At 47.0% G+C, this 20,291-nt stretch overlaps 1 protein-coding gene across 2 annotated transcripts in view; it reads right to left on the minus strand.

The window, feature by feature from the left end:
* grin2ab (glutamate receptor, ionotropic, N-methyl D-aspartate 2A, b) overlaps nucleotides 1-20,291 on the minus strand; it is a 44,222-nt gene that overhangs the window by 17,688 nt on the left and 6,243 nt on the right. For both annotated transcript variants that reach the window (XM_037253616.1, XM_037253607.1), the window contains exons 3-4: nucleotides 16,677-16,901; nucleotides 16,437-16,595 (exon numbers count right to left, since the gene is read on the minus strand). In XM_037253616.1, coding sequence (XP_037109511.1) covers nucleotides 16,437-16,595; nucleotides 16,677-16,901 — 384 coding nt within the window. The remainder of the gene's footprint in view (nucleotides 1-16,436; nucleotides 16,596-16,676; nucleotides 16,902-20,291) is intronic.

The raw sequence follows: 20,291 nt of genomic DNA on the forward strand, positions 1-20,291 counted from the left end.
TTGTTTTGTTTTTGAAAGGCGAGCCCAGTCATTTGTGCAATTACTAAATGCCACCGACTGTTCCCCGCCTGAGAGCAGGATTCATTCCGGGAGAAAACGGCGGCTACGAGACCATGAGGAGGTTTTAGCCAAATCGCTAATTGTGCAGACACAGGGAGGAGGGTGAGCCAGAGAAAAATAAACGGCGCTCGCTAAAGGCGGATTTGCTCATTATACATAAGCCTTAGTAGGTTTTGTGTAAGCCTCATTATAACTCTTTGCGGCGCACACTTTGCCAAACACACACACATTTGCACTCACATCAGCAACAGGCTGAAAATCTTTGCTGGCTTCGGCGCCAGCATTTCCAGGCAAATTTGGCAATACTGTCGTCAATCGCGTCAGACTTTTGCAAATCTTATGAGACTGCTGCGCAGCTCGCATTTCTTCAGCAAAGCTCGACGATCTTAGGTCATCTTGCCGGACTCAAGAAAATCATAAACACTGCTGCGAGACTCCCATCAGACTTGAGCAAATCTCCAGCAATTCACACATCTTAAAAGGCTTGATCAGATCTCAACAAATCTCAAAAAAGATTTTGCAAATCTCATGAGATTCCAGCAAATCCCCAAAATCCTCATCACATCTCTCCCTTTCCGCTAACTTGAGTCTCTTGTCGATGCTCTGTTCGCACAACGGCCGCCGTTTCCATGGCGAATCGATGGTCAGCCCACAGAAGGCAGCGCATTTATTTCTTTTGCACACACATGCCCCGACTCATTCCGAAGACGCTGCTGATGGATGGGCTATGTCGTCCGGTATGGACCAGCGTACGCAGGGAGCCAGGTGCGTACGTATCCGTGTGTGTGTGCGTGTGTGTGTGTGGTGAGAGCGAGGCCCATGTGTCAAAGAGCAGATAAGTGAATCTATTTCTCGCACTAATTAAAAGCTGGCTGGCGATTCCCGGCGGTAAAAAGGAGCACCCGCACACGGCGCGTGCCTGCATATGCGCAAAAACACTTTTGGCCATTTCATGTGTGGGGGTGCCTTGAATGTGTGTGTGTGTGTGTGTGTGTCAGGTGCTTGATGCCAGATGCTGAAAGCCAGTGGCTATTAGACAGCAGAGCAGAGATAATAGGCTATGGCTGCCATCACCTACTACGCCCTATTAGCCACAACATAACACACACACACACACACAAGCTGATGATGTCACTGCACTGTCTCCATGTGGAACATTTTGGAAAAAAAAAAGACCAACTTTTATGTCAAATGTCAAAAATGGTACAAGCGCATAAGATAGCAGTATAAATCTTATGATGCATGACAAAATCATGCAGGACTTCAGAAAATCCAGGGGAACTTTGGCAAGTCACAATTTCAGAAAATCTCATGAAGATCTCAAGAAAAAAAAAATAAGAATGCGGGACTTCAAGAAATCTTGTGAAATTCTCATGAGACCTAAACAAATCTTGCCAGACGGGAAATCTTGCAAGATCTGAGTGGATCTCACAAATCTCCCACAAATCTTATGAGACCTCAGAAAACCTGGTGAATATTTTGGATGTTCGAAATCAATCAATCAATCAATCAATCAATCAATCAATCAATCAATCAATCAATCAATCTCTCACAAGACATGTCAACAAATCTCATGAAAACAATCTCACAAAAATCTTGAGACGCTTTAGAAAACCTCCAGACTTGAGACAATCCCATCAGACTTTAGCAGAACTTTTCAGACTTCAGAAAATCCCACCCAAAAAAAAAAATGGTTCATTCATTCATTTCGTCAGTGATTTTTGCAAAGCTTCTATTTTACAGAACAGCGACGGCAACACGAATACATTGAAATGAGATTTTTGATATGGACACAGTGGACCCTGGTAGAGGAAGGAAAAGCCAGAAGGGCACTTTTGGGTAGAGTAGCACGAGCTTCATGCTAAGAAGAGGCAATTCACTACACTCCACGCTTCCATCACATCATTTTTTGCCTCTCATCAATCTGTGCGAGGCCCTCGCTACCCACTCACACGCTCGCGAGGTGGATTTTTAGCACACTCGCTCACTTTCACTTTCCTGCTCTGCGCACATCTCCAACAAAGTAGACCAGGCCGGGCTCGGCGGCGGTAAGTCCCACATGCGCTTCTGTGCACGGCGATCTAGCAAAAAAAAAAAAAAAAAACGTCCGGATGGCGGAGAGCTAACCCACACAAAGCGATTGTGAGCGATTGCTATATTGGGCATGCACTTGTCCTGAACAGCACAGAGGATAACACTCCTCCGGCTCGCTCCGTGCTGCTTAAAACACTTAACGCCGCGCACGCGCGCGTGTGTGTGCGGACGTCGTGCCGAGCTGGGCCCAAAGAGATGATTCACCGTCGGTCGGAAGAAAGTGGAGTGTCATCTCCTCCTTCCTTGCACATGAAGACCAGTTGTGTTGGCTTCCTTTTTAGAGAAATGCGTCCGCACGCACTCGCGTGGATTATGCAGCGACTCACACAATCACTCTCGCTCTTTATTTGAACTCACTCACTCACTCACTCACTCACTCACTCACTCACTCACTCACTCACTCACTCACTCACTCACTCACTCACTCACTCACTCACTCACTCACTCACTCACTCACTCACTCACTCACTCACTCACTCACTCTTTTATTCTCAAGTCGTATCCGCAGACAAATGCCCCCCCCGCCGCCTACACACACACACACACACACACACACACACACACACACACACACACACACACACACACACACACACACACACACACACACACACACACACACACACACACACACACACACACACACACACACACACACACACACACACACACACACACACACACACACACACACACACACACACACACACACACACACACACACACACACACACACACACACACACACACACACACACACACACACACACACACACACACACAAGTGCAGTGCAGTCAGAGTCTCTCCATCAGAAGCACGCTGAATAATTCAGTGGGAGGGCAGTACACTAGAGTGTGGCAAGCGTATTGGGCGCTGGCTGGCCCGAGGGCCGCTCGGCCGCCCGCCCGCCCATCGCCGCCGCTCTAAAAGCGATGATGTCACGAGCAGTCATCTCTTGTCCCTCTTTGGCCTTTTTGCTCCTGCCCGCCTTTTTGATGCTGCCCCCAAAAAGAAAGAAAAAAAAAAAGACGTACAAGCTAAGTGGCAGCTTCCTACGTGAAGGCGGGTCCTGGTGGAATTGTCAACGGCTCACTTTTTTTTTTCCACATGAAAAGGAGCCAGGCCAACTGCTGGATTTTGCTGGATCGCAAGGGAAATGTTTCGATTCGCAATTGTTTCTTTCTCACTCGAATAAACGTCGTCCACCGGACAACCTATTCATCTCGGCTTCTTTTTTATTTTCCAATCGGCCGAAAGCGTGCGTTGCCACGCCGCCGCCCTCAAAAGCTCCCGATGACATCAACATGGCTGGCTCAAAAGGGGGTTAGCATGTCAGGACCTGCTCATAAAACGCCAATTCAATTTGCTTTTACGCTTTTTAACAAGCCGATAAAAGGACGGCCGCCGGCTCCACCTCTGGTCAGCAAATCGTGCGTGTGAACTCCCCCCTCCCCTCCCCAAGATGCCAAATGACTAAATAATGAAGTGGCTAATTCAATGGAGCGGCGATGCCACTGGAGCGTGTCACCTGACGAGTTGAGAGCGGACTTTTGGGAGGACCACAGAGACTTGAGTCAGCGCCAAGGCGCAAGCCGACGAGCGCTGGCCGGTCCTCGATGACCGGACTGGAAATGAATGAGTTTAACCGTCCGTGACAGGATGATTTCCAGGACATTTTGGAGGTTAGATGCAAAGTCCCCAGTGTGGTCTACATCTTTATCACCAACTTGTCTCAGTTGAAAAGTCGCGCAATTGATGAAAATTTTGTTCAAAGTGACCAATCGTGGCGGCCATGCTACAGGCACCTTTTTTTTTTTTAAGTGACCTCAAAGCATCATGTTTGTCCAACAATTTCGCCATATTGTGATCACATGAAATTGTTGTGGGCGGATGGCAGCGAGATATCCCATTAATTGTTAAAACTCAGAACGATTAGGATGACTTTGAAAAGGCCTATTGATTTTCTTTCCCCAGCGCTGATGCTACCTAAATAAACATCATGTAGGATGTTTGCTGGTCGTGCTGATCCCGGACCGGCGCTAGCTTCAACGCTATTAATCATTGCGGGCGGTGACTAACGCGGATGGTGTCATACGAGCACCGCGCACAGTTTGAAGCGTTGCTCTTTGCATCCATCACACTTGTTCCCTCTCATCTTCTCAGCAGTTACCAAATATGGTGCAATCATTCTCTGCGGCTCATCTCGATGCGATCAACTCCGTCCTCCCTCTCCTACTTTTTTCTCCCATGTGGACGCTCCCCCCCCCCCCTCCGCTTTCCCATTGGCTGGCAGAGTTTTATTTATACAGCAGAAGCGGCAGCGGCGTTGGCGGCCCATTCCCACGCGGCAGTGCCGAACTGAGAGGAATTGGACTCGCCGGAGAGCGGGCGGGCGGCGGGCATCACCTCGCAAACTCCGACCGCAAACTTGCCTCGCCGTGCAGCTTTTGTGTGCGTGCGCGATTTGCAGTGCTCCACTTTGTCACGCGCTTCTTACGGTACAGCCTCTTTTGGAAAATGGATCGCTTCCGCAAAACACACATTTATTAACAATATCAAAGTGAGAATATCCGCATGGTACGTCATATTTCAAAGTTCGCTCTTGCCGACATGTCAGATATGACAGGAAAAGACAATAGGCCCCATAAGTTGCCGCTAACAAGATGGTGTGCATTATTAAGCGGCCACGCATGAGCCCACGCCGACGAGATGGAACAAAGGCTGCCCGTTGCGAGGGTCCGCAATTTAAATATTTACAACGACACAAGACAAAGACGAGGCGAGTGTAAGCGGCGGCAAAATGGCTGCTTTAACCCAAAAAACTCGCATGATTTATTGATTTAGTTTGCGCGGCGGCCTTGTGTCCACAGACACACGAAAGCACACTTTCACACCAGCGGCCTTTAAATACAAAAAGAAATGTTTTCTTTTTTTTTTTTATTGAACCCTCCTACACTCTTTCGACACGTTTAAACTTACTAAAACACGTTTAAAGGTATTAGAAAGGGTCTTTTATGAAGTGGCCCCGTAAAGATGATTTTCACACTTCTCCAAATGAGGGCAAAGCATGCTCGCTTCAAGCTGCTTATTTATCGCTCAATTATTTGGATGATTCTTTTTTTTACATGACTGTAAAACAAAATTCAACACCGTAAGCCATATTTTCGTGAGCATCACAAGTCTAGTGCACAGCACGCTCTAACTGGGTGGAATTGTCTTTCTTTTGGAATCTTCCTAGATGCACGCACTCAAAAACGGATGCTTGCGCCGTTGTGGGAGGGAACGCAGCCATTTTGATATATTCAAGACGATGATAGTAACATAATCATTTATAATAATAAATATAAATAAAATAAATATAAAATATTATATCATGATATAAATAAAACACAAAATCAATTTCTGCATGATTCAGAGGGTTCGACGCGGGCTGTTGTCATACTTGGGAATGAAATACGACGAGATCCACCACACACATGCGTATGCACCAAATTTCTTAAACCCCTTTTTAGCTTCTTTCTGTCACCAAAACGTCAGGTGTGCCAGAATGTGACAGGCAAGGACATGCCGCTGCCAGATTGAAGGCGCACATTTGTCAATTTGAACTTGCCCGTCAATACACGTTACACAACGCTGCACACATTTCAACGGATGTAAATATTCGCGGTGGACAGATTTGGAACCTGCTGTGTCCAGCCGCGTGTCGTGAGTCTTTGCGACAAGATGGGGGTAGCGACCCTGTCACGTTTTGAAACGCTCTGTTGAGTTCAAGACGGCCAGGTGCTCTCTGAAGATGGGCCAAGTGTGAATTGGATTTGTGCCACGGCGGCAGAGGCACCTGCGCCAAAATGTTTCGCACTCTCACCGCTGCTGGTTTAAAGGCCAGGTTGTGAAAGGACGCCGCCCCCACCCCATGGAAAGAAAAAAAAAAAAAGTCAAGCGAGGAAAATGGGCAAACCGTCTTTGTTTTATGCTAGCTTCTCATTAGCACATGGCTACGATGCTGCAATTTGGTTAATTGGACATTTTTTCACAAATCTACACGTGTGCTAATGGTTTTTGGGGTCTCCTAAAAAGTGATCATTTTGGACGTAGGTACGAGGATTCCGCTCGACGCCGGCGTGACACCGTTAGCAGCGTTAGCATTAGCTTTGAGAGCAGGATGTTTGCAGTTCCGCACGATATAGAACATTTGAATTGAATCATGGTCTTTGCCCCTCCTATGTTGAAGACAACGAGGCTTTGGAAAATAAGAATGCAAAAAATCTCGGGTCCGATAAGCAAGATGTTTGTTTTTATCAACAGTTGCTGGCGAACCGCACTATGCTAACGCTTCCACAAAAGTGGAGCTCGACACGCACAAAGGTGACAGGTGACACGTGTACGTCAACTTCTACTTTTAGTGCAAACGCTGACAAACCAGCCGCCGCCATTCTCGTGGCGGTACAAACGCCATCAGAGCGACACAAATGTGTGTTTAGCGCCGCGTGCTCGTGCCCACACACACGCACACACGCAGCAGCAGAAGAATGTGGAGCAGAAGTTTGCGTGCACTTGGGCCATCTTCTCTGCAGCCATGGCAACAAAAGGCATAAATGATATTGACATCATTTTTAATGTATGAACCTCTAATGCGCCGCATTCGCATTCGATTTAATTGTGCACCTTATTTACGTTTATCGAGCTCTAATTTGCATAATGTGAACAGCACACGTGTCGACGCGTTTGCGCCTCTCATGTGGTCAGAGGTTTTGTTTTGTTTGTTTTTAGGCGGATGGCGATTCCAATCTTGGGCAAAAGAAAATTGCGACAAGCAATTAATAAGTCAATTTGAATCATGACTCAAATAATAAAGGTGCCGCATCTTGCCATGATATTTTATGGATGCACTTTGGTTGTAGCATATTTCCATCCCATTGAACATCTCCGCTGCTTTCATAACGCCCCGCTTGAGATCCAATTCCATTTTCTCTACAGCGGGAAAATGCGGAGCAAAACTTTGCATCGACTGCTGCTCTCTTTTGCCGCCATGGCAACCAAAGGCTCCTCAAGAACAACGATATGGCCGCACATCTGCGCGTGGCCATCAAGCAAACAAACATCTGGAGGAGCAGGAGAGAACAACGGGGAGTGACCCACATCTACCTCGGAACAGGGTCGGCCCCCGAGGCCCCTGCCCCGCCCCCCAAGCTACTGTTAGCACATATGCTAAGCGTATCCCCGATACCGCTACCACGTACCGATTACCTTTGTTAATTTAAAATGAGTTTCCCTCCAATTCTTCTAATTTCCTAGTTCCCGATGGAAGCAACGCAGGTAACGACATGGCCTCATATTTAATGACAAGAGCCGGAGTGTAGCGTCTGATTTTGAAGTGACCGTAGCTCAGCTCAGCCTCTCCGGAGTGGCTAACGTCGGGTACGGCGCATCCCCGTTAGCAAGATGGGCGGCCGCGCGGCTGTGGAGACAATCGAGCGCGAGGTGCTCAGGAGAATTCTTTCCTTTGTCCGCCCGCACACCAATTATGGCACCGGGACTTGGACAACTTTTTGGACCCTTTTCTTGTTAACGTGCTTGAGCGGCGATGCAATTGATTGAACAAATCGATCACATTCTTCACGTTTGTTTCGCCATTGAGTTGGAAAGTCTGCCTTCCGACAAAAATAATACGGCAAATGTTGATTTAAGTCCATTATAAGTGTGCCATATATGTCTATATTATAATATATATCTTTATATCATGACATTTACATATTATAAATGTCATTTTACATTATTTATTTATTTATTATTAATTTATATGATTTATTATTTAGATTATATTTCATATATTATAAATGTGTCATATTAATACCATCTTATGCTATAGAAAAAACAACTCGATAATCAATAACTTGGACTGGTCACATACCCCTCTGTGAGTCACGTGTTGGCCGTACTGGAAATGATAAAAACCTGCTTCACTAATAACGCAAGATTTTTTTTTCTTTGGTGTATGTAAATGTTTATTAATCGCACTGTCTGCGGAGTCCGGACGTCACGTAGACGTTTATCGGATTTCGAGGCCGTGTAAAGATTTGTCTTGATTTGGATTCCCCGCGTAGGACCGGCGCCCGTCAAAACAGGTTAGAAGGCAAATGCGTTCCCCCCCCGGCGCTCGGGGACAGGCCGCCCGGTTCCGAGCGTCACGCCGCGCGTGTCCTACATGCGCTTCTGAAATATTACACGGCCAACATTGCGGCGTGACAATCGGCTGATGAAAATCAGCTGATGAAAATGGTGGCAGGACGATTTTCACATTCGTGTTGTCGAACTCAAACCGCAAACATACGATATGGAAAAGCACTGGGAGAATTTCCAACAATGTGCCAAACATGCAAGACGAGGAACAAAACGCCTTTAGCATAGCGCCGCGATATCGCACGCCGCACGAGTGCCGTGACAGTCCAGCTGAGGGCAGAAGAAAAAGAAGAAAAGAAAAGAAAGGCCAACAGGGGAAATGGAACGCAAGTGGAAACGGTCTCCAGGGTTGGATCGGACGCTGAGCCGCTCACGAAATGCTGCAGCAGAAGGGAGGGTAGGAGCGAGCAGCTTATGCGATTGTTTCGCAAATAGCATCAGCTTCGTCTCACGCGGCTATCAAGCAATGGAAGCATATCCAAAATGCAAGAAATGAATACATTATTCGTCCACTGCCCGAACGGGCTGCAGAGGAAAACCTGCCCGAACGGGCCGCAGAAGAAATCCAAACAGGACGTAAACAGCAAAAGAGCGACGGAATTAGCGCTGCGACGCAACACGGCTGGTGTCCAATGAATGGAGCCAAATTCACGAATGAAGAGCTAATTGGTCTGTTGCCTAAACGGGCGGCTGACAAAGTCGAAACGAAATCAGAAACACGGCGGGAACGGCATATGCGAAAGATACGACAAAGTGGTGTACAGCGAGTCAGCGTTTTGCGGCTGCGCGACAATCAATCGAGGCCAAACTATTTTGCTGCCTCAACGGGATGCAGAAAAATGAACAAAAATTTCATTCGATTGGACTCTTGATTTTGCAAAGCAATCAAAATCTGCTTTCATTTCAACAGGCCGGAGCGCCGCCGACGGCTCGCGAGCGGCTAATCCGCCAGCGCAAGACGGCGAGCGTCCCGCTTAAAGTGTGGGTTTGTTAGAGCGTCTGAACGGAGACAATTGGACATGGCTGTGTCATCAACTGACCGCTGTGCGAGGCAAACACACAAATACTGCAACATTGAGTACACGCATCGGCCGCCAGCGCTTTGGAAAAGAAAAAAAAAAAAAAAGAGTTAGGACGTCTTTAAATAGCCGTGTGCAAGGCGGATTAAAGAAGGCAGGCGCCATTAAGAGGCGGGCATGCATCGTCTGTCATGGAGTGTCGTTGTGCTACACAACTAGGGCGTAATACCGGGAGGTGACCAGGAGGAGGGGGGGGGGCGTGTTGGCGTGAGGTGACGGGACGAGAGCGGCCGAGGGGAAAGCAGGAAGAGAGTGTTTACAAGGGTGAGAAGGACGTGTGGGAGATGACACGGCGTGGGCTGGCATCCGCCCACTCGCGTACACACTTGCAATTTGTGCAAGGGAAAGGGAAAAAAATGCTCTCGCTGCCTAAACGGGTTGCTGTGGAAACTCGCTAGCTTCTACGTCGTTTGATGTTTGCCAAGAGTCGGGTGAAGCGATGAATGGAATGTTTGGAAAATGAGCTTTTAGTCTGATGACTGGGTTGTTTGCTGACTAAATTGGCCACCGTGGATTTTTTTTGTCATCATTCTATCAATGGTGGCGGGTTGAAAGTCATTTGAAATGTTGGATAGAAAATAATTATCCGGCGGCCCGAGCAGTGCGCATTTCTTTGCCGCGGCGACGTTCAACAGATGTTTCTTGGCGCTAATCGGCTGCGACGCGCAAACTGACAAGGCCACGAGGCCGAGGGCTGCAAACGGGCGCCTCGCTATCGTAGCCATGCTAGTTGGAGCCCCGCTCAACGACGCGACGTGTCACAAGTCGGCTCCAGGAAGGACGGCAAGTTGTGCCAAAAAAGATTTGCTTCACTTTGCTTGGCCGCCGCCCACGTGAATGACATCACGGCATCGCGACTCGTCCCGCCGCTGCCCGTTTAGGCAGCAAACTACCACCGATCGGTTACGACACACCGGGTGGTGATATCATAACGCAAATGGACAAACAAAAATGGCCACATTCAGCATCTCCTATTGTCTTAGACTTCGACTAGAATCAAAATGAATCAAGTTTTTATCGCGGCCCATTCGTAGTCGTTTGTTTGTTCCCTCACGCTTGTTCACGCGGACAAATTGCATCTGTGTTTAAAAAAATAAAAAATCAATAGCATGGCGAGGATGTTCTGAACTCCAGTTTCTTTCTCCTGCCTTGGGAACTTCGCAGTGAGACGTCTGACATTTATGGCCGATATTGCTTTCCCCGGCTCGTCTTTGTGCGTGTCACATTTGTTGCTGTTTGCGCTGTTGCTATTTTGTTTCCATTTAATGTGACATTTATATTTGTTTCCTCCAAATATTCCCAGGCCCGACGCCGCTGCACCCCCCCTGCTGCCTCCATTGTTTGTATTTTTTTTTCCATTTGCTGCAGCATGTGGCATATACATAATATTCACTCTTTCTATATACTTGATCGTTATCGATTCTTTTTTTTTTTAAACCGATTTAAACTTTTTAGCCATGTAGAAAGCTGTAGACCTCATTCATTTATTTATTTATTTATCTATCTATTTAAATTTAGAGTTAAATACTACATTTAAATCAATAAAAAGAAATAAATATTTATACTTAAATACTAAATGCCGATTTTTGTAAAGGTGTGTCGAAAAGTTAGTGGGAAGAAAGTAGCCTGCTGCCTAAACGGGATGCGGCGGCCACACGAGCGCCACCGAGCTCCTCGAGGCGCTTTGAGATCAGTCAGGCGCATCAGGGAAAAGTTTGAAATGTCCTCGGACGTGGACGTGATGCGGGCGGGCGGGCAGGTCCGCCTGCCGCCTCGTCGGGCATCTCCCGAAGCCGCCGCTGATAAGTGTGGACATCTTTCACTGTCACACTCATTTGCCGCCTCCCAATTAAGCTTCCTTAGTGTCAGCACGGATATATTTCATGTAAATTAATCATCTCTCTGGTGTCCCGCATTAACGTCGGGCCGCCTCGTTGATATTCCAGCGGCGGTGTTTAGCATCAAACTTTAGCCAGAACGTTCCGTCGCAAGAAATACATTCTGGGGCAAAAGGTTAAGAAAAAAAATAGTCCCAAATTGAAACGCAAAGACAAAAAATCATCCAATCGTTGGAATCAATGCAAAACGAAAAGAACAACTTGGGCAAATGTATTTATTTTACGGACTATTTTTTTTTTTCCTTTTTTGGCAAGACAACATTGGTCTGCAGCTCGCCTCCAGCTCGGATGAACCGCGGGCACCGGAGTTGGCATTTCGCAAACGCGCACAACTTCCTCCAGCACGGGCACGCAGATGCCGGCGTGGATTATTTCTGGGGGGGATTACGCACACTGCCTGGCGCATAGGGGAAACATTTTTTGAAAAAAGGGGGGAGGAGAATGAGAGAGAGAGAACGGAAGGGAGAAGGTCAAGCCCCCGGAAAGCCCCGCAAAAAGTTTGCCTTGAAAAGGGCAAAGGGAGGCCAGCGTGGTCTTTGTCTGGACACCCTTCAAAATCTTGAGGCCTTTTCAACTCGGTCTAGACTCCATCACAAACCTTAACTGTGTTAGCTATAATTTAGCGCGCTTCCCATTCCGCCCTCACGCACCTGCAATCTCTTTTTAAATGTTTTTTTTTTTAATCCCCAGCGGCGTAAATTTGCATCCAAATTTGATTGCTCATGAAGTATTCATCATGGCAGAAGCACGTCGCAAATGAAATGGCGTGACTTGACCTTTGGCGACGGAGAACTCGGCGGCGTGACGGAGAGCAAATCATTTTTTTTTCCAAATGACAGCCGATTTAATCGAGACGTAAAAAAAAAATCCATGTGCCTTAAATGAATCAGCCTTGTTGTGTCGGACACACACGCGCACGCACACACACACACACACACACACACAGACACTCGCACACAAATGCTTGGTTGAGATGAACTATGGCCCGGCACGTTTGGTCACGCACACAATTACCTCGCACAATGGAAATCATCAGAACAACTCGAAAAAAATCTGCAAGGCAAAGAAACTGCGCGCCATCGTCAGTCTCCCACGGTTGTGAAATCATCAGATTAAATCATAAAAATAATGCAACCAATTTATTATAACCGCAACTTTGCGCAATGAAAAAAATACAAAGCGACGAGAATTAAAAAAAATAAAAAAAAAGCCTTAAAATGGCAATGATGTCTCCTAACTGAAGCTTAATGGTCAGCACTCAGCAGAGGTCTGTCTGAAATTGGCCGATGCTCGCTCGCCGCCCAGTAAAAATGTGAACTTACATTTTACGACAACAATAATCAGTCGTCCAGAGTCACATCGTTTGGTTACAGTTGGCTGCGCCGCAATAAAACTTCCCGTTTAATTGTTGCTCTTATTTGTTATTGGAATAAAGATTTCATTTCAACAAACAATGACAAATGAATCTAAAAGGCATTTCAATTCTCCCAAGGAGCTTTTTTCCAAATGTCTACCGGCTCAATAACCTTTCGAAATAAACTGGAGTGAGAAACTACTTGAGATGAACCGGATATTTTAGCACAAAATATTGTAATAAACGATGATCCTTTTAGTGCTCTTGCTAGTCTTGAATGATTGCCAACAAGTGACGGTGATTTGGCTGAGTCATCTGTGATCGGAAGGAGTAGAGGTTTAGGCTATGTGCTCGCTCGCTCGCTAGCTAGCTCGAGGTTTTGTGTGTGAGGTTGCGCTCGTCTTTAGCCTGCTTTGTTAGCTTCTTGTTAGCCACTTGTCACGCGCTTGTCACATTTAGTAGCCAAATTCACAGGTTGGTCCACGACGGAACTTTTGAGGTGCTGATGTGACCCGTTACTGGCATGCTAGCTCACGCCGCGAGCGATTCTAGCATGCTAGTTCGTGCGATGTGCTAGGAAGAAGTTGCGTGTAACTATGGACTGAGTTGACTGATGTGTTAGCTTCTAGTGCTAGCCTCCAGCTAGCCATCCGCCGCCACTGTCCAAAAGTTTCTATTTTTAGATTATGCAGCAATGTGAAACATTCAGCGTGCCCCCAGGTTGGACTTTGGACACCACTGATGGAAAGATCAGAAGAAGAAGCAGAGTAAAACGCAATCTTTAGAAATCTGCTCAGCCAAAGCTTGAAGCGTTTTCTTTTTTTTTTTTTTTTTCCCCCCTCCCCTCCCCTCCCCAGTGTCCAAGCAGACGCGTCTCGGCTTTGATTCGTACGAGATCTCCAATATGGCCTGTATTATACTTGGCGGGGTGTTTTCATTATCTCACCGCTGTCCGACTCCATTTGGGCACAAAGCCCTTCACAGAGGCCACACAGAGATTCAATCAAAATCTTTTTTCCATATTTGCTGAGCTGTCGTCTGGATACGAGACGGATAAAACCTCTTGTTGACTTTACATCGGCGTCTTTAGAGCCAAGATATGAACTCTTAAGCGGCCTTCGGATTTACATGACGCGCTTTGAGAAGATGATGTACGGTCACTGTTCATTTTACAAGATCGTCATGTTCAAGGACTTTTTTTTTGGCACACTTTCAATTGGTCCGTGATGAGATTTTCCCGTTAGAGTGCTGACGCAGCCGTCACTTTCCCAAGTGGAAGACGAAAACGCGTTCCGTGGTGATGAAAAGCAACAAATGGCGAGAAAAGGGGAGCTTCTCTGGAAGAGAGACCATTTTCCGAGGCTTGACATTCACATTTTCACATCTCCGCCCATGGCTGCTTGTTGAGTGAATGGAACATCAAAAAGACGGCGCGCTCAAACAAACGCCATCAACTGGGTCGTCTTCTCGAACGCCAAAAAAATAAATGAATAATACATTAATAAATAAATAAATAAAATTCATTTTCAAATGTCTTGCAATCAAGGTGCGTTGTTCAAGTTCTGTTGACGTGCAGAAAATGAATTGACTAGTGGACTACTCGCCGATGCTAGTTGCTAGCTGTAGCCCCAAGACAATGAACGGTGCGTCACCTTTGGGTGCCTCACTCAAATCCAAACAAAAGCAGCCAAACGAAAGCGGCCCACAACGCAAGTCTGTAAACCTCGAGAGCGAGCGAGCGGATGCGCAAGGTATGGCGTCACTTTTTCTTGGGAGCAGCTGTTAATAATTTAAAGCCACTGCAAATGGCCCATGCCCGTGTGGGACGTCCCAGGCGGGGCACAGCAACATACTGCAAGATGCGCCGGATGGCGAGGTGGGGGTGGGTGGGCAGAAACGACGGCCATGTTTAATTCACAACCTTCCATTTCGCCAGCCGCAAAGCCCCCGCCGGCAGCGGCGCAACATTTTCCTTATTTCCCCACATGTAATGGAAGTACAAGATTCCCGCCTAATCTGGCCGTCTCCTGTGGCCTTTCTACACGTTGAGTCCGTGACAACCTTCGAGCCAATTCGCACAAATTAGTCGTACGCAAAATGACGAGCGGGCGGAAAAGCCGCGAGCTATGCAACCCGCTTGCTCGTCGTCTTGTTGTGCTTCACGGCTGCTGAGGAATGCATAAAAGGTAGGAAAAAAAAAAGGCATATATTTTATTCATATATATATATATATATATATATATATATATATATATATATGAATTAAAAAAAAAAAAAAAATATATATATATATATATATATATATATATATATATATATATATATATATATATATATTATATAAAAAAATATATAATACAAAATATATACGCATGTATCTAAAATGCATATTTACAATTGATTCAAATATTTTAGCATTTAAAGAAAAATGAGATTTTTCTTGACATTGTTTTCTGGCACTTTGACTCAAGTTGCCATTTTAGCAGCACAATTTGGTCCCAACACCAAAAGTGTTTTGCACTTGCACCGCCCACATACGTGGATTATTTGATTTTTCGACTTGGTTTTGGATTTTGGTTTTCCCTGCTGTCGGCGTGTTCTTGGCACTATCCGTCCCCTTCTGCTTCTCCATCCACGACATGACGGAGCACTCGCGGTCCCATCGATGTCATTTTCTCGAGCCCGCCGGGGTTTCTTTTGCTTCCGACGGTTCAAGTTTGACGGGCTAATTGGGTTTTGTCGAAATGAAAGCATTCGGATGGAGAGCGCACAGCAGTCACGCCAGATTTTAATCCAAAGGAAAAAAAACTCACAAATTGAGAGAGCGAGAATGCAGCAAAGACAGAGAGCGCACCAGATGTTTGTTTCCAAGAAAAACGACGGCGCTTTTTTCGGGTGAAAGGTAAACTGCGCGGCGCTAATTAGGCTTGGAGCGCGGTGACAAGGAACATTATCTCCCGCGCTCCGCCATCGACATCCAGTTGAGCCTGCAGTACTCCCGCAGTGATTTACTGCCCGTCTGGTGGGCGGCCGAGCTCCGCCGCTTAGTTACACGTTTGGAGAAAGAGATCGGAGGTGTTCAATAGCTTGTTAAATGGCACGTCGGCAGCTTTGCGCCATTTATTCATTTTTCCGCCGCTGACCTTCGTTCGCACGGACGACCCTCGACGCCCCCTCGCCGATCTGGAGAAGGTTGCGAGGTTGTCTTAGGAAAAGAAATGCGAGGGGTTCTGCCCTTTTCAACTTTTTAGCTTCATCCAAAAGGACTTTTTGGAAGAAGAAAATTTAGACCCCGAAGATAGTTGCATTTAGCAACGTGATATTTGGTAGACATGTCTATCAGGAGTAGACCCACAAAAAAAAAAAAGCTATGCTCAAAATTCGACATTAGAAATGGACCTTGTATCCTCCAAAGACTGTTTAACTTAGAAATGTGAAATTTGATAGGCAGGTGTAGCGTGGGCAAACCCACCAAAGAAAAGTGTGAATGCCCAAAAATAGACTGGAAGTCGGCCATTTTTTTTTTTCACCGCCTCAATAGAATAACACTCTGTAGCACCTCAGCACGTCTTGAAAAGTCAGCCAGTTTAAAATCAAAAAATGTGTTCGGCATGTCTATCATGAGCAGCCCCGCCAAAAAAAAGCCGCCAATTCTCACCATTTAGGCTCATTTCACCCAAATGCCAAATCCTTTTGCAGGCATCAGCGCTAACGTTTGGGAGCACCGCATTTCATCAACCGCGCCAACATCGTCCGTGTCGCTCGCTCACCTTGTCGGCCATGATCATGGAGGAGCCGCCGTGCACGCCCAGCACAGGAAGTTGGGTCTGGACGGACAGGAAGTCGAGAATCTGAGCGATGGCCTCCTGGTCCGTGCCGTCGGCAAACACGATGCCGTGGAGGCGAGATCGTGACAGCAGCTCGCAAACCTTCAAAAAGAAAAAAAGAAATTGGTCACTTTGGACCACTTTGAAGTCGTTTGACCGTAGCCATTTGTTTCTCCGCCTCACCTGCGTGATGACGGACTTGGGGTCGGTCTGGTTGATCCTTAAGAGCACCACCGATATGTCCAGGGCGTCGTCGGGGTTGCGAGGGGGTCGCAGGTCCTGGTCCGGTACCATTCGGGTCTGGCCCATTACTACGCCCACGCTGAGCCCCGGAGGCTTCTGGGACGTGGCTCGAGACGCCCAGTGCGAGAGGAGGAGTAGCGTCCACAACGTGGCACACATGGTACCCTGAAGGCACAAACGCCGCAAGGGCTCATTTTCATCATTGGAAAAAAGGCAACAAAATTCCTATTTCCTGTTTGTTTTTGTCTGACGCCGTTTCCACTAAAAAAATGAGAAGCAGATGCGCCGAGTCATAAATGCGCTGCAAAATGCCCCGCCGGCTAATGAAAGCGCCACGACGGCGCCGCCTCGCATCTCGGCCAATTTCCGACACCTCCGCCATCCGGCCGAGCCCGGGAAGAAAACCTTGGGGGGGGGGGGAATCGGTGAACCGATGATCTTTTGCTAAACTTCCTCCAACGAAAGCTTCTTGGCCCGGTTCCGTTTGCAGTTTGCGTAAAGCACCCGGCCCTGATGGAGGCCCGCCAGCAGACGGGCCCCTTGGCGTTCGCACCACTTAGCGTATGTCGCTAAATCACACACCGCTACGCTCCCGTCCCTGAGAATTAGCATCAGCCGCGCCCCGCCGGCTCACGATTACGCTAACTTTTGCCCTGGAGTTAGCGTCTTAGCTAATGGAAGCAGGACTTGCCAACACCAACCCTGACTGGCGAGTCGACTGTCGAAACGCTAGCCCTGACTCAAAGCTACGATTTGAAACTGAGTTTGCCTTGAAAGCCTGCTTTCAAACAATTCAACCCTACTGATATCTTAACCTGATACCCTAAACCTGTGTTGAGATCAAAGCCCTGCTTTAAAATTCAAACAAATGTCTAACTCCCATTTGAGACCTTAATACTGACTTGAAGCCCTACTTTGACGCCCTAATGTATCTTGAAACCCTAAACCTGGAACGAAAGCGTACTTTGAAAGTCCAACCGTGACTCTGAACGCTCCTTTGAACCGTACCTGTCCTGAAAGGTGTTTTTCTCTTGGAACCCTACCACTAGCTTGACCGGGTGCGCAATGGGTTCATGCCAGTGGTCTATTCAGTCATGGTAAGTAAATTACTTCCGTCATATGCTCTGCTGCGGCGTGTTTGTGATCATTCATATGCATTTGGCTTAAGAGTACACATTTGCCTCGCGGCGGTGAATTAGCGGTCGAGCAAATTTGGCGAGAAGGATGACGCTGGGTCAGAAACGCCGGCAGACGGCATTAGCCGCAACGGCAACAGCTGGAGCGGCAAGAAATCAGACGACACGATTGCTCAGCGTGAGCCAAACCCCGGGCTTTGTTTTCTCCCCGCTGCGGCGCACACGAGCGCATTTTTTGGTTCAGCGGCGTTAGCCTTAACTGCGACCGGATAACGCGCTGGCTGTTACGTATGCGTCCAAAATGTCACCGTTTCATTCTGGGCCGCTTCAGCGCTTTTGTTTGGCCCTGAATTTCAATTTGGGGCCCGCCCGTGGTTGCCCCCGACCCTTAAATTAAATTCATTCATTAATTAGCAATAAAGAATCATAATAATAATATACTATAAAATATAGATATTTTTTTCTAAATAGCACTGATGAAAAATGGGGGGGGCAGCCAGGCCCCTACCACCGCCGCAAATAGCGGAGCTACAGTGTTTACACTAGTGTGGGCACAAAACACACATTTCTGTTAAAAAAAACAAAAAAATAAACAGGGGAGTGCTAGTTTAGTGCCTCAAGCACTTGTATATTCATTTTTCATCTTCATAATCATCATCATCGGATGTTTTGATTTAATTTGGTGCGTTAATTCCCCCTCTCCTCGGGCAACCTCCAATTCCAAATGCAGACACTCATCGGATTTATGCGCATATCGGCCGGCGCTCTCAATCTGCATCAAACTAGCAGCGGAATTAGCGGCTAATTATCAGTAAACACAAAGCGAAACGGGAAGGGAGAGACATTTGGCGATGCTGACGCAAAGCAATGCGCTGGGATTCATTAAACACAAAAATCCAGACAGCTATCTTTGTGAGAAAAGGAAAAGAAAACTCCCCGGGCTTGTTCAGCACTTTTGTCAAAAGAAAGCGAGCGGGCCTCTTTGACGCGATCCTCCATTTTGTCATCTCGGCTGTGTTGGCTTTTTTTTTTTTTTTTTGCGGCTAAATGCATTTGCATGTCGAAAACGAGCGCACTCGGCTGATGGCATGCGAGCCGTGTCTCGGATGGCAGGACAAACTTCTGGGCCGGGCTGAGCCGCGCCGCGCTGCTTGTTGGACAAATAGCACGCGTGCCATGTTGTGTGTTTGCTGAGCAACAACAACAACAAGACGAGCAAAGTAGGACGTCTTGTCCTGAATTGTCAGTGGCCAGTGGCAAATGAGAAACTAAGAGACGCAGCAGATTTAGTGTGTAATTAACATTTTTTTGTTTAGAATGGATCGATTTTTTAAATCAAAATGAAAGGTCAATTTGCATTTGTATTTATTAGCACACTTTCTCAAAATGTTTTTTTCTCCTCTATTGAATCGTGCGGTATCACCGTATCGTGATACTCTGGCAAAGATATTGCCAAACGTTGCTAATCAGCTTATTTGGCTCGGCAGCGCGCGCACACACGCGCGCACACACACACACACACACACACACACACACACACACACACACACACACACACACACACACACACACACACACACACACACACACACACACACACACACACACACACACACACACACACACACACACACACACACACACACACACACACACACACACACACACACACACACACACACACACACACACACACACACACACACACACACACACACACACACAGAGAGATAGGTAATTAGCAATTCAGTCGGCATGGCGGGTGACCTTGAGCCGGTGATGAGGTGTCATTTGGGGGATGTCAGCACTTTTATGGAGAGGTGGAAATGAGCTCATAAGAGACATTTGAAAAGCATCAAATAGGTTCAAGACCAAAGAGAACTCTAACCGCAATTATTTCTGGGGAGAGCGTGACCCCCCCAAAAAAATGGCCGACATTGACGCTGGCTTGTGGGTTGTCGTTTCGGTGCTCAATGTCATCAAAACATCGGATCGTAAATTTCGATAAGATGATCGAGGAATGGCGCAAAAGTGCTTCTCTGCGGAAAAAAAAAAAAAAAAAGGGGGGGGGGGGCGAATTTGACTTGCGCACCTGTTAGGGGATTTACTGTCGTCTTCTTGTTGATGTAGCGAGTCAAATAGCGGCCCCGCAGAGACCAACTACTGCAAAAACGCTGACTCAGCGCTCAGCTTTGGAAAAGTCACATTGTTAAAAAGGTGAAGGTGAATCGATTTGAGAAGTTCCGAGGTAGCCGAGCCGAGATGACGACGGCGGCCGTCACCTTCTTCAAGGTTTTTGAGCTGAGCTTTTCCAGAGAGGCGCGCAAAAAAAAAAAAAAAAATCACATTTGTATTCAATATTTGATGAGGCACTTTTTACACGTGAGCGCCACCGATGACTCATCTGAAAGCAGGAACA

This window comes from Syngnathus acus, chromosome 1 (assembly GCF_901709675.1).
Source record: "Syngnathus acus chromosome 1, fSynAcu1.2, whole genome shotgun sequence".
In the NCBI taxonomy this organism is placed as follows: Eukaryota; Metazoa; Chordata; class Actinopteri; order Syngnathiformes; family Syngnathidae; genus Syngnathus; species Syngnathus acus.